We start from the raw sequence: 14,578 nt of genomic DNA, 5'->3' as shown, positions 1-14,578 counted from the left end.
CTTTGAAGATAACCAAGCAACTCATGTTCAATGACATACTGTACATCTGATTAACGGGCGTTTTCAGTATTGGGTATGCATATTCAGTATAGAAGTGGTTGGTCTTTGACAGGCGCTCTTTTTATGTACGGGGTAAAGATTAAGATAACAGACAAACAGCAGGGACGCATTCCTGACTGGAAATGAAGGAAAAAAGGTCCTACGAACATGTGTCTGGAAATGCATCGTTGCCAGGGCAGATGGCGCTGGCGAATGACAGTTCCTCTGACCACGTGCTGTGTGTTCCTTGTATGTTGCAGGTGACAGGGATGGTAGCGGTTGTCATGCAGTAGGATACACATAGTCGTATTTTACCGTGTTATACCATGTTGGTGGGCCATTTTCTTGGAGCTCGTTTCAATATTCTATAGAACCCGGTCCTTGAAAACTGGTATACGCACAGTTCGCCGCCGACTCTCTCCACATTCGGCTGTCTGAAAGGACCCATAATCTCACGAAGGTCCAACAAGGGCTTTAAATGTTGTGTGACGTGGTTGCTGTCTGTGAAGGTGTTTTGGTATAGCCGTGCTGCCTCTCGACCGTTTCCGTATGTTTTGCTGCACACAGACACCATTCGGCTTGTTCCCGACATGAATAACGAACCATTCCATTGGTTACTGTACGCTGCGTCAACCACGCAGCCTTCAACACACAAGGAACACACGGCACGTACTCAGAGGCACTGTCATTCATCAGCGCCATCTACCGTGGCAACGATACATTTCCAGACGCACGCCCATAGGACCTTTTTTCGTCCATTTCCAGTCTGTAATCCGTCCCGTCAGTTTGTCGTTTTACTAATGCTCACCCTGTATAAAAGGGCAATTTTTTCACTGACTGGCTTATCATCGCCCAGCCCAAACCGCTAAGGATAGAAACTTGAACTTTGGAGAGGTTGATGATGTTATACTGTAGGCATCGCTTAAGAAGGGGTTTTTCGAAATCTCATCCTTAAGAGCGTGAAACATCTACATCTACATCTACATACATACTCCGCAATCCACCATACGGTGCGTGGTGGAGGGTACCTCGTTCCACAACTAGCATCTTATCTCTCTGTTCCACTCCCAAACAGAACGAGGGAAAAATGACTGCCTATATGCCTCTGTACGAGCCCTAATCTCTCTTATCTTATCTTTGTGGTCTTTCGCGAAATGTAAGTTGGCGGCAGTAAAATTGTACTGCAGTCAGCCTCAAATGCTGGTTCTCTAAATTTCCTCAGTAGTGATTCACGAAAAGAACTGCTCCTTTCTTCTAGAGACTCCAGCCCGAGTTCCTGAAGCATTTCCGTAACACTCGCGTGATGATCAAACGTACCAGTAACAAATATAGCAGCCCGCCTCTGAATTGCTCTATGTCCTCCCTCAATCCGACCTGATAGGGACCCCAAACGCTCGAGCAGTACTCACGAATAGGTCGTATTAGTGTTTTATAAGCGGTCTCTTTTTTGAAAATATGTCGCTGTTAATGCAGTTTTGAGGCTAGAACTAAGAAAATTTGTTTTTGGTTTGTCGGTCAGAAGTGAAGAAATAAATGCTGCTGCATTTTTGGAAATTTAGCTCCTACGGGAGTGAAATACTTGGTAAATTTTTTTGAAAGCTAATCATTATTAAAGAACAATTAAATCATTTTTAAAGCTATGTCTATGAAAATTGGTATTTGACCAATCGGCTAGAAATTTAAAAAAATACGTGTTTCAGTGTCTTTGGAAATTCAGCTCCAAAGGGGGTGGATAGAGAATGAAAATGTTTATGGGAAATTTCATTATGAAAGCATTTTCGAAGCTAAAGCTACGAAAATTTGGATTTGGCTTCTCGGTTGGAAATAAAAAATAGCGTGTTTCATAGTTTTTGGAAATTCAACCCCTTAAAGGGGTTAAAATAGGCGATGAAGATTTTTATGAAAATGTTTCGTTATGCCAAAACATTTTTAAAGCTAAATCTATGAAACTTTGTATTTAGCATCTAAAGATATATGTATTAGGGGATAAATGTTTCTACGGAAATATCACCGTAAGAACTTAAAGGAAATCTGAGCAGACCATACCGTCAACGCAAACGAAGCAGCGAGCGCTATGCTAGTCTGTTTACAGTTTGGGAAAGACTCAAAAGGCGAAGCGCAGCAGCTAGCTTCTCACTTCGCACAGAGCAGAGGGACGACCTTGAACGAGTAAGCGACAGGAGACTCAGAGAGAGAGAGAGAGAGTGTGTGTGTGTGTGTGTGTGTGTGAGAGAGAGAGAGAAAGAGAGATAGCTCTGTCTCTCCCACGCAGCCAGTCTCTTTCTGCGCATCCTCGTATCTCGCTCTGCCTGCCGCGTTGCTAAGTGACTCGCAGGAATCTGCAGTCACTGCGAGGCAACAACGGAACTGTTGACTGTCTCTCTCTCTCTCTCTCTCTCTCTGTCTCTCTCTCTCTCTCTCTACTGCGTGTCACTGACCTACATCCATAGCTTGTTAAGGGTATCTAGTTCAGAGTGGTCTACGGCCTCGAGCACAAAACAGCTATGTAGTTTCATGATATCAAAATTGCCGTGAAAATCGATCCTCGTCCTGGAATACGGTAGTTTTACACAAACTTCCGGTATATTTTCTAGATAGCAGTTTCCAGTATCAATATCCGCATTTATCTCTGTTATCGACTTCTCTAAGTCATAACAACTGGATCGTTAACTGCTGACAACTTAATTTTTAATTAAACTTGAAAATTTTCCGAGTGGAGCCATCAGAAACACCTGATGGCATTCTGTAATGCTCTGAACGCTGTACAATTGTTGGAAAAATGTGAGAATATCACAGCAATGACAGAAGAAATTTACTATATGTTCCGCTCAATTTTTTTCAATGAAAGTTGTTATAGATCCATGGTTAATAACATTTCAGGGAATTATCATCCAGTAGGTATGGTGACAAATCGACGAATAATATTCTTAACACTGAAAAACCAATACTAATTACGTATTAGTCAGCTAAACAGTGGACAAAAAAATGGCTCTGAGCACTATGGGACTTCTTCTGAGGTCATCAGTCCCCTAGAACTTAGAACCACTTAAACCTAACTAACCTAAGGACATCACACACATCCATGCCCGATGCAGGATTGGAACCTGCGACCGTAGCAGTCGCGCGGTTCCAGACTGCAGCGCCTAGAACCGCTCGGCCACTCCGGCCGGCAAGACTGTGGAGAACATATCCCACAAATTACAGCAACAGTGATAAATTTTAGAGCTCGGAAACCACATAGTATCAGGTAAACCTAACTATAAATTTTCTTCCATAGCTACATATCTTTTTGCTCTATGTGCTTAGTCGGTACTATAGCATCATTATCAAACGCCCATGCTCGTTACAACCAGACCATCAAGCGATGGACCCACAACAATTTTCTCTGAAATTACAAATATCGCGAAGACTGTACCGTAATAGCGACTAAATAAATACACAAGTCAAAAATGAAGCTGAAGAAGGTTTATTTACCGAATTATAATTTTATTTGTTATTTAGCACCCTAGACTTTCCAGAATGGTCATCCAGAAAGTATTGTGACACATCGATGAATAATATTCTTGCGACTGAGAAAGCAGGGCTAATTACATGTTAGACAGTTGAACAGTGGAAAATATATCGGACAGACGACAGCAACAGTAAAAACTGTTAGCGCTCGAAACCACACAGTATCAAGCAAATAAGTGCGAGGACGTGTTGAAAAGCAATCCTATATTTGATTCTGTTCTCAGTATCGGTTGAGGTATTATGTGTTATGCATGTTAGTCCGCGATTTCCCCGCTCTCTTCATGCAACTTGCATCCCGCTCCCTCTAGGAGGCTCCGAAGCCGGCCGATGTGACCGAGCGGTTCTAGGCGCTTCAGTCTCGAACAGCGTGACCACTACGGTCGCAGGTTCGAATCCTGCCTCTGGCAAGGACTTGTGTGATGTCCTTAGGTTAGTTAAGTTTAAGTAGTTCTAAGTTCTAGGGGACTGATGACCTCAGATGTTAAGTCCCATAGTGCTCAGAGCCATTTGAACCATTTTTTGAGGCTCCGAACTGTAACGTGTAACATGGCGGTATCTAAAGTAAATACGTTGGTGCGTAACTAACAGCTCAAAAAAGAGAGTTCGTCCACACATTGAGCACTTTCTCTTTCAGCATGACAATGCTAGACCACACACGAGTGCTACGACATTTGCGACAATCAGATTCCTACGGCTGACTGTCATCGATCATCTCCCATACAATCCCGACTTGACCTCATCCAATTTTGACGTTTTCAAAACTCAAACAACGTCTGCGAGAACTTCACTTTGATAGTGATGAAGCGGTACAAGCAGAAATGAGTCTGTGGCTTCATCAACAAAGTCAAACATTTTACAGTGACGATATCAACGAACTGGTCCCTCATTGAGAGAAACGTGTTCGTCTCCATGGTGACTGTTGAGAAATACATATGTAGACTTGAAGAATGAAGGTGTAGAATGTTAATAGAATTTGTTCTGTTTGAAGACTTTTAAGAGATTTCACACAAAAAATTCTGAGGCATTACTTGTCTGAACACCCTCGTATACTTTTTAACTATAGGGCGTAGTTGTAGGCATATTTGTGAACACCAGAAACGACTAGCGTAAGAAATATGAATGAAAATTACGACGAGACTGTTCGCCGTTTCATTAAAAATAATATCTACAATGTTTATGGCACATTTGCTATTATGGTAATTCCGACAGGACAAGCGTGATAAATGCGAAAAATTGTCTACAAACTTATTACATGATAAAAGCAGCAAGATCTATAACCCAGATTAACGAGAACTCTTGATTGGACAGATAATGGAAAAATATACGTGTTTTACCGGGAACTGCTTTGTGTTTGGAGCTTACAGGCTCTCAACGGCGATGTTATCAGCGCCCCGGAAACAGCTATTTGCGTCACTTGGGCATTACTCGCCAGAAATCGGCAACTTACGTGTAAAATTACATGGGACTTAACATCTGTCATTAGTCCCCTAGAACTTAGAACTACTTAAACTTAACTAACGTAAGGACAGCATACACATCCATGCCCGAGACAGGATTCGAACCTGCGACCGTAGCGGTCGCGCGGTTCCAGACTGAAGCGCCTAAAACCGCTCGGCCACAGCGGCCGGCATAAATTTACAAGAGACTATTTCGTATCAATTGCTTTCAATTTACTTTCGGGGAGTAAACGTACATTTTTTTCTGTTTCTGCTTATCATTCACTTTTTTCCTGACGACAATTCTCATTTTTCGGCCAGTCAGACCGTCGGTATAGTCGAAGGAATTGTGTTCTGCGTACTCACACCTGTCCAGACAGCCGAGCGCGCTAATGCGCCGCTTTTGGGGTACGGGGAGGCGATCCTGTCTTGGATCAAAATCTGCATTGCGGATTAAGGGCGAGGGATGGTGACGTGGCCAACATGGATGTGGTTTTTAGTCGGTTTTGCACGTCAAAATAAGTAAAAATACGGACTGGCAACCATGTACTGCCTCAGATACAGGATACACAAACATTTAGAAAATGTTTTCACACTTGAACGTAAACAAACATTGTGGTTATAATTAAACTTCGTTATTTGTGTGGGCCCCCGTGAAAAACTAGCGATCGTAGAAAAATATAACTTTGTGGAAACTTTTTTAAGGACATTTGGAAGAGAAATAACGAGTAAACCACTGAAAGAAACATATTTTGATCTATACAGGAGAGGGTAACATTAGTTAATTGCGTACCGTGTTCACGTTCCAGGTAACAAACGTTGCTCACTGTGACGACCATCTGCTCGCACGAGGGCCCGGAACTGCACTAGACATTCCGTTTCACTAATGTTCGCAGCATTTTTCGAACGGTGAACCAAGTTCAACTGCCGTGCACAGCTCGTGCACTGCTTGAAGATCGCAGGTTGAGTACAGCATTCTCATCTATGGCAACAGTAACTTCTTCGACAGTTTGTGACGGAGTTGGCTGTCGGCCTCTCCAGGGAGTAATTCCGAAATCGCCCGTTAATTCGAACTTTCGAAACATGTTATTTATCCCCGATGCGGAAAGAGGAACTCTCTGTATTCCTTCAGTGTGTCGATACTTGCGAAGAATAGCAACACTATTGCCGTTGTTTTGATAAAACAGCTTCGCGAGTGAAGTCCTGCTCACCTTGTCCAGACCCACGTTGACAGTCTGCAGCTGTAATCCACACCGATGTTTGTGCTTCAGCGCTACGTCGCCGTGCCAATACCGGCTGCTAACGGAAAGTTAGAACGCTAGCACTACTAACAACGCAAATCCTGCAGCCCACAGTCTGGAGACTATTATTATAAAATTTGGTACTTACAGAGTAAATAGTTTTTAATTCTACATTAAAGTGTCGAAAGTTTAATATTAACCGGCGTGTCTCTAGACGCAAATGGAGCACACCAATTCCGTCCCAGAGTGGGCTGGCGTCAGGAAAAGCATGCGGCCGCCAGATACCTCTAATATTATCTCAACCCAAATAACAATGCCGACCCTGTAGAAGAAATGGGAAAAGGCAAAAGAAGAAGACTCTTGGACAGATCAGTGAATTTCAGTGCCCCTATGTGCGTGAGAAAATAGGAGTCACGTACGTAATAGTGTATTCAGAACGAAAATACTCGTTCTGATTAAAATAAAAGAAATCACCATCGTTTTCTTTTAACTGATAAATCGACAGAATATTCGCAAACTGAGTAGTCCCCACCTGGAGAATCGAGAGGTTTTGTGTGCCTGCGTTCGCTGTAAGATGTTCCAGAGCATCAACATTTTGTGTTTAAATGAAAACCAACTTTAAATCACTTTCCATATTTGGCTCGCTTCAACGGACTATCGACAGCAAGCTGTCCCGCTCGCCGCAGTGCGTCAAGTTGACATTATGTGGTCCCCTGCATAATAAAACATTATCACGGCCGCGCCCGATGACAGGATCGCCGAGAGAGAGTGAGTTCAAGGTTGAGAGTACTACGTTTGAATGAGCGCCAGTACTCGCAGAGATAGACGATTGTCATGTTGGATGCGGGATGACGGAGCGTTTCAGCTTCGTCACGCCCGCCTCAGACAGAGAGCGTCGCGGCGAGTGAGACGGCGCTAGGCGAGAGGCTGGTGGTGGGGGAAGCGCGCTGATACTTAAGGCAGAGGCCGGCCCGTGCCGGCACCACAACACTCCCACTCGCCGTGCTGTGCTATCTGGAAGTCATGAGTGTTTCGAGCAGACTGCTGCTGCTGGGCGTCGGCTGCGTTCCCAGCCTCTCCGTCTGGGCCCTGCCGGCTGCTGCCTTCGTCGCTATCATCGCCGCCTGCATTTCTCTGCGGTACAGGTACGACACAAAGCAAATAGTTACGGCTTGGACTTTCTTCCTTAAGTATCACTCTACTAGGACTTCCGAGAACGAAAGAGAGTCTTAGTCAGGGTAGCGTTAAATGGGCAGTGGTGAATCTTACAGCGCTTACAGTAATTGAAATGGTTAGTAAACTGTAATACAGTGTATAACCGGAATCATGAATGAGGTAATAGCAGCATAGTACAGTAACAACAATATTGTGTAATACGTGTTTAAATATGCATCTGAGTGTTTCTTATACGTGATAACAATACCTGCAGGCGGTGTGCAGCAAAGACAGAATTAGCTACTCTTCCACAGCGCTTTTCTGTCGGAAACATGCCCGCTAAGTTAAAAATTTTCCTTTATTTTTGTGGGCTGTTGTATTGTGATTTCGATGCCACATATTTACTGTTTACATCTAACCTTGTTTTTATTCACTCGGCAATACTTCTGACGAGATATTCGATATTATAATCTGGACACAAGTTTAAATTCCCTTAGTTTTCACTAAGTATTGGTTTCCATTATAAAATCATCTGATGATTATATGAAGCACATGCAGTAAATCGTCTTTGTTTTCTTGACACATCAATTTGCAGTGTGTCAGTGATTCTTCAGGAGGATTAGACGCTCCATACATCTTACAGATATAGAGATGTGTCTTCCTCAACGATGTGGAAACACTACAAATTGACGAGACAACAAACCCTAAAACATTTTATAGCAGTGACTCCTGTAAAAACCAACAGTTCCATACTTTAGCAGACAAATTTAGTTGCAGCCACTGCAATTAGACCTAAGCTATGCTCTCAGAAAATGAGCAATGAAAATAATTCATTGGAACTTTCCAAAGACGAATTAAGCTGAATTCGCCCTATTAAATAATTTGCTGAATAACTTGCACACTTTGGTACTACAGCCCAGATTTTTTTGAACCAGTTTGCCTGAAAATTTATAAAAGTTCCACTCGAAGTAATTAACTTTCTATCATTATTTGTTGTTTCATATATTTGGACCAACAAATAGCGTATACCATACACATACAAACAAGATTTACTTAATGTACAGGAGAGTATCACAGATACATATAGAAACAAGATTTACTTAACGTACAGGAGAGTATCACAGAAATATAAAAAAACTCAACTAGCATAATCAAGGAGAAAAGAATTTCAGCACAGCAGTTTTCAATTACAGTGAGGAATCTACAGTTTATCTAGGACCGTGTGTAAGCAGTAGGGCATGAACGGCTGAAGAATATAAGTAGTCGTTTGTGCCATGCTCAATACATAATGACCTTCTGTGAATTGCGAAGTACGGATTTAGATGAAATCAGCATACTACAGCGTCATGCTTTTGTTTGGGGTGCAACAGCAACAGTTGCTTATGAATCTTGCCAGTTGTATGGCTCTGGTGCATTAAACTTTTTTGTTGCTGACATTTCGTCCTGACCTGCAATACATATCTTCAGATGTACTTCTCACTAGACAAGACCCAGCAGAGACAGGCGTATCTCTCAAGATACTCAACGCAGCCCTGGACGAAAGTCATGAAAAAAATAATATCATGGTCGATGAGAGCCCGGAAGCTTTACCAGTAACAAAGACAAGGAATAGTGGAAGGCCTGGTTCAACAGGCGTGTTCTCTGTTGCGTTGCAGAGTGGTGCAGTGGCTGCTGTCCCTGGTGGTGGAGACGCGCCCCCTACACGAGGTGCTGCACGGCCACTACGTGTCGCGGCCGCAGGAGTCCGCCTCGTGGGTGCGGCTGGGCCGGCAGCGGCTGCTGCTGCTGAGGGACCCACAGCTCGCCTGGCAGCTGCTGTCCGCGCACTTCCCCAGCTTCCCCGCCAGGGCGCGCACCCAGGCCTACGACGACGGGCTGTTCGCTCAGGAAGGTGAGACACACGTGATGCCACATAGCCAGTCTCTCTAATACGCAGGTTATATGGCTCAGTTCCCACTGAGTACCGTAGCGATACTCAGGCAGGCCCTTGCCGGTGTTGCAGGAGAGCAGTGGAAGCGGGCCCGCGGCTGTCTGACACCGTCGTTTACGCCGTCGGCCCTGCGCTCCGCTGAGCCGCAGCTGCGCGCGCACGCCCGCCGCCTGGCCGCGCTGGCTGGCGGCTCTGCAGCCGCTGTGTCGCCGCGGCAGCTGCTGGCCTACTGCACCGACTGCGTCGCCTCGGCGCTGCTCGGTCTGCAGACGCGGACCCTCGAGGACGCGGAGGGCTGCTCGCCGTTCCTGGAGGCCGTGCAGCGCGCGCACGACGCTAAGACGGAGTTCGGCCGCCGCTTCGTGTTCGAATACCTGGGTCGAGCCGCATTCGACGCTCTGGGGCTGGGACAACTACCCGACAAGATTGCCAACTTCTTCAGATCGGTGGCTGCCGTCAGTATCGACCATCGTAACAGCAACCCTGTGTCTTCTCACGACTTTGTACACCTGCTTACGAAGAGGATGAAGCTGGAGGGCGCAGATGATAAGGCTGTCCTACATGAAGGTAACTACAGGAACCCACTTGCTGACAACATCAGATGTGTGCACACTACCATATCACATTATTATGACCACCACACACGTCACACAATATATGTCACATAATATGCCCTGGCAATATAGATGTTCAAAAAGACAGATAAGACTGTAGGGTTTTTTTTTTTTTTTCAAGTGAAAGAAAGGATTAATCGTATTGTGAAATGGACTTCCATTGCTTTTCTGGTAAAACGTAAATTCTTTGTGTAGCTCTGTCGTGAAAATGTGTTACTGGCGAAAGGGTTAATAACACTGTCGTTATTGTTGAGGTGATCGTTCCACTCTGGGTGAAGACAAGTCGACTTATAATAGCAGCACCGTTACTTTCCAAATAAACTGGGCAGTAGCGTTCTGTGTCTATGAAAGCACCCCAGTGAACCAAGCTGCGAACAGAGCTCTGAAGTAGACAGGTGGCTTAAAGATGATACATTGATGGGAAAAACTAATTTCCTCGCCGCTGGTGACAAGCAGCAATATGCAATGGATCGCGGCTCCTGCATGACGGGACATCTGGGCATCAAGAGACTCCAGTGAGAGATTTCGGAGAGCGAAGGCTTTTCTGTTACGCTGGTAGAAGGCGTGGGTGACGTAGTGGTAGCGGGGAAGCATCAGTACTGTGGTCTAAGAAAAGTTTTTGGGTTAGGTTTCTACTGTCATTAATCTTGCGGAAATTACTTTCCACTGATTTCGTAATTTCTTTGTCCGTACTTTCACATGGACACAAAGATTGTTTTCCATAGTATGGGAGTAATCCTACTAGAAACTGCATGTCACGTGGTTATGGTTGTAGGGAAATGCCTGAAATAGCACCACTAAGTTCTCAAAATATTCCCTGGTTGAATTCTTCACCATGACCCTTTCAGTAGCTCACAGAAGTGCTTTAGATATCATTTACAACTCTGTACAACTGCTGTGAGTGCTGCAAACTTCCGGTGATACATGTGCGACTAGGTGGTCGTAATAAAGTGACTAGACAGTGTTTCCTTTGGATTCAGTGGCATTTCTCAACAGTCAATCGTTTCCATCGTTGCAGTTTCGAGTCAGACCGCCGCCATCCTGTCAGCTGGCGCTGGAGAGACCAGCCACGTCCTGCAGCACTGCCTCCTGGAGCTGGCCGCGCAGCCACAGCTGCAGCAGCGACTGCGCTCTGACATCGCCTCTGCTCAAGATCCAACTGCGCTGCCTCTGCTGGAAACCGTTGTTAATGGTGAACACAACGCCTTTGCAATCTGTATAGTAAAGATAATTTATTCAGACAGAATGTCCTACTTCAAGAGAAGTTATGTTGTACAGAAAAGTTTAATCTGTGAGTGTAACGAGATTCAGAACGGCGTAGGTGAAGAACCCTCTAATGCGAAGAATGTCAGTACCCTTAAACTCGAAAAAAACTTAACGAAAACGCGGGAATTTCGAAGAAAAAGTTTGTAGTATGTCAATGAACTCAGGCGACTCACTGCCACTTTATCTATTACGTAAAATTGATGAACACAGAGAGTATAGACTTGTGACGAGAACCGAGGGAACATATTTTTGAGTTTGATTATCTAAGAACCACACCATATAGGATCAAGCGAGAATAAAGAATTCAGATATGTAGAGTTATTGACTGTCGAATTATATTAGCCGGCCGGAGTGGCCGAGCGGTTCTAGGCGCTTCAGTCCGGCACCACGCGGCTGCTACGGTAGCCGGTTCGAATCCTGCCTTGGGCATGGATGTGTGTGTTGTCCTTAAGTTAGCCAGGTTTAAGTAGTTCTAAGTCTAGGGGACTGATGACCTCAGATGATAAGTCCCATAGTACTCAGAGCCATTGGAACCATTTTTGAACCATACGAGGGCGTGCTGAAAAGTAATTTTTTTATACGAAAAATCTTAAAGCTCTTGAAATAAGACAATCGTTATTAAGATTCTACATCTTTATCTACTGTGGAACAATCCTACTGTCTCCCTCATATATCTCGATTAAGCAATATAAGCTCATGAAGTTTCAGTCACTCGGGAAAATTCACTAAACATATTCTTCGCGGGAAGGTAAATGATTCATTTCGGAAACAAACCCTAGGTTGTGGCTAAGCTTCGCGATTCTGTTGATCGAAGAAGGCCATTCCAACTACATGGGCGAAAGAGCTGTGCATTTTGGGACACGGATAGAAGAACTGGCATACTGAGGCGCCATTAAAATTGCTACACCACGAAGATGATGTGCTACAGACGCAAAATTTAACCGACAGGAAGAAGATGCTGTGATATGCAAATGATTAGCTTTTGAGAGCATTCACACAAGGTTGGCGCCGGTGGCGACACCTACAACGTGCTGACATGAGGAAAAAGTCCCATTTGACATGAGGAAAGTTTCCAACCGATTTCTCATACACAAACAGCAGTTGACCGGCGTTGCCTGGTGAAACGTTGTTGTGATGCCTCGTGTAAGGAGGAGAAATGCGTACCATCACTTTTGCGACTTTGATAAAGGTGGGATTGTAGCCTCCCACGATTGCGGTTTATCGTATCGCGACATTGCTGCTCGCGTTGGTCGAGATCCAATGACTGTTACCAGAATATGGAATCGGTGGGTTCAGGAGGGTGATACGGAATGCCGTGCTGGATCCCAACGGCCTCGTATCACTAGCAGGCATCTTATCCGCATGGCTGTAACGGATCATCCAGCCTCGTCTCGATTCCTGAGTCAACAGATGGGGACGTTTGCAAGACAACCACCATCTGCACGAACAGTTCGACGACGTTTGCAGCAGCATGGACTATCAGTTCGGAGACCATGGCTGTGGTTACCCTTGACCTTACATCACAGACAGGAGCGCCTGCGACGGTGTACTCAACGACGAACCTGGGTGCACAAATGGTAAAACGTCATTTTTTCGGATGAATCTAGATTCTGATTACAGCATCATGATGGTCGCATCCATGTTTGGCGACATCGCGGTGAACGCACATTGGAAGCGTGTATTCGTCATCGCCATACTGGCGTATCACCCTTCTTGATGGTATGGGGTGTTATTGGTTACACGTCTGGGTCACCTCTTGTTCGCATTGACGGCCCTTTGAACAGTGGACGTTACATTCCAGGTGTGTTACGACCCGTGGCTCTACCCTTCATTCGATCCCTGCGAAATCCTACATTTCAGCAGGATAATGCACGACCGCATGTTGCAGGTCCTGTGCGGGCCTTGCTGTGTACCGAAAATGTTCGACTGCTGCCCTGGCCAGCACATTCTCCGGATCCCTCACTAATTGAAAACGTCTGGTCAATGGTGGCGGAGCAACTGACTTGTCACAATACGCCAGTCACTACTCTTGATGAACTGTGGTATCGTGTTGAAGCTGCATGGGCTGCTGTACCTGTACACGCCATCCCAGCTCTGTTTGAATCAATGCCCAGGCGTATCAAGGCCGTTATTATTCTGAGTACTGATTTCTCAGGATCTATGCACCCAAATTGCGTGTAAATGTAATCACATGTCAGTTCTAGTACAATATATTTGTCCAATGAATACCCGTTTACCATCTGCATTTCTTCTTGGTGTAGCAATTTTAATGGCCATATGGAGGTGTGGGACACTACAGAGGGGCGGGCACACATTGTCATGTTTCACATATTCCATTCACCAGAGAAAAGTGGAAAGGGCAAACAAATAACGCCAAGAATATCTTGCACCTCACACTGGAAGATGGAGAGTGTGTATAGATGATGATTAATAAAAAAGAGATGTGTAAATAGGGACGAAAAGAAGTAAAGATAATGGTGGTGGAGAAAGAAGTAACTGTTTGAGTCTGTTCTCCAAACCTCTGCGGCACGTTACTGTGAGCGGTGTCTGCTGTGTTGAAAAGGACTCCGATTTACATTCGTAGTCTGTGTTCATCTTATTTCCCTTATAAAGTGACGTGTTTCAAAAATAACTTTAGTACGAGTAGGGTACTCACCCTTGTTTCTCACTTGTAGTGTACTGTTTGTCGTACGAAGCTGGATCCTCGTTACCTGTGGCTGAGTGTTGTATTTCCGCTGCAGAGACGCTGCGGCTGCACCCCTCGGAGCCAGTGCTGAGCCGCGAGTGCCGGCAGGCGTGTTCGCTGGGAGGCGAGCGGCTGCAGCCGGGGGACCGCGTCCTGGTGCCCGTCTGGTCGCTCAGCAGGGACTGCGGGCCACACGGCTTCCAGCCAGACACAGGCGTGGAGGCGCCACAGCTCGTCTTCGGCGGGGGACCGCGAAAGTGTGTCGGTAAGTACAGCATCTTATTCATCCCACCTGCGATCTTTATTTTGAATGCACACGTACCTTAATTGACTTGACTTACTCAGTGCGTAACCTAATGTGGTCTTTCTGTTTCAGGTTACAGGCTGGGTCTGTTGGCTGTGAAGACCGCCGTTGTCGAACTCTTATCGCAGTACGAGCTGTCCACTAAGGACGGAAAGACGCTCCACACCAGGAGAGTCGACAATCTCTAGCGATCTGAAATTAGAATAGTGGCTTGACGTCCACACTGCTGCATTCCTTGTAGTCTAGTACAAGTAATTTACTTTCATCGCCGATATTATCCAAAGAATACACTGCATGAGACTGAGACACATGCTGCTATACGTTACCATGTAACAGAGCTCAGAATTTTACTACTGTGTAGTAGTTCAATAATTTATTTCATACTGAAATATTGTTC

At 45.1% G+C, this 14,578-nt stretch overlaps 1 protein-coding gene across 1 annotated transcript; it reads left to right on the top strand.

Moving 5' to 3' along the window:
• The first annotated feature begins 7,249 nt into the window (after positions 1-7,249).
• LOC124613397 (cytochrome P450 6k1-like) lies at positions 7,250-14,369 on the top strand. The gene is made up of 6 exons (XM_047142100.1): positions 7,250-7,371; positions 9,037-9,272; positions 9,384-9,878; positions 10,944-11,117; positions 13,933-14,142; positions 14,254-14,369. Exons 1-6 carry the CDS (start codon positions 7,250-7,252, stop codon positions 14,367-14,369), a joined length of 1,353 nt encoding a protein of 450 aa, XP_046998056.1.
• The last annotated feature ends 209 nt before the right edge of the window (positions 14,370-14,578 follow it).

This window comes from Schistocerca americana, chromosome 4, assembly GCF_021461395.2.
Source record: "Schistocerca americana isolate TAMUIC-IGC-003095 chromosome 4, iqSchAmer2.1, whole genome shotgun sequence".
Taxonomy (NCBI): Eukaryota; Metazoa; Arthropoda; class Insecta; order Orthoptera; family Acrididae; genus Schistocerca; species Schistocerca americana.
Note: the sequence above shows the minus strand (reverse complement) of the source record. Positions and strands in the feature narration are given on the sequence as shown.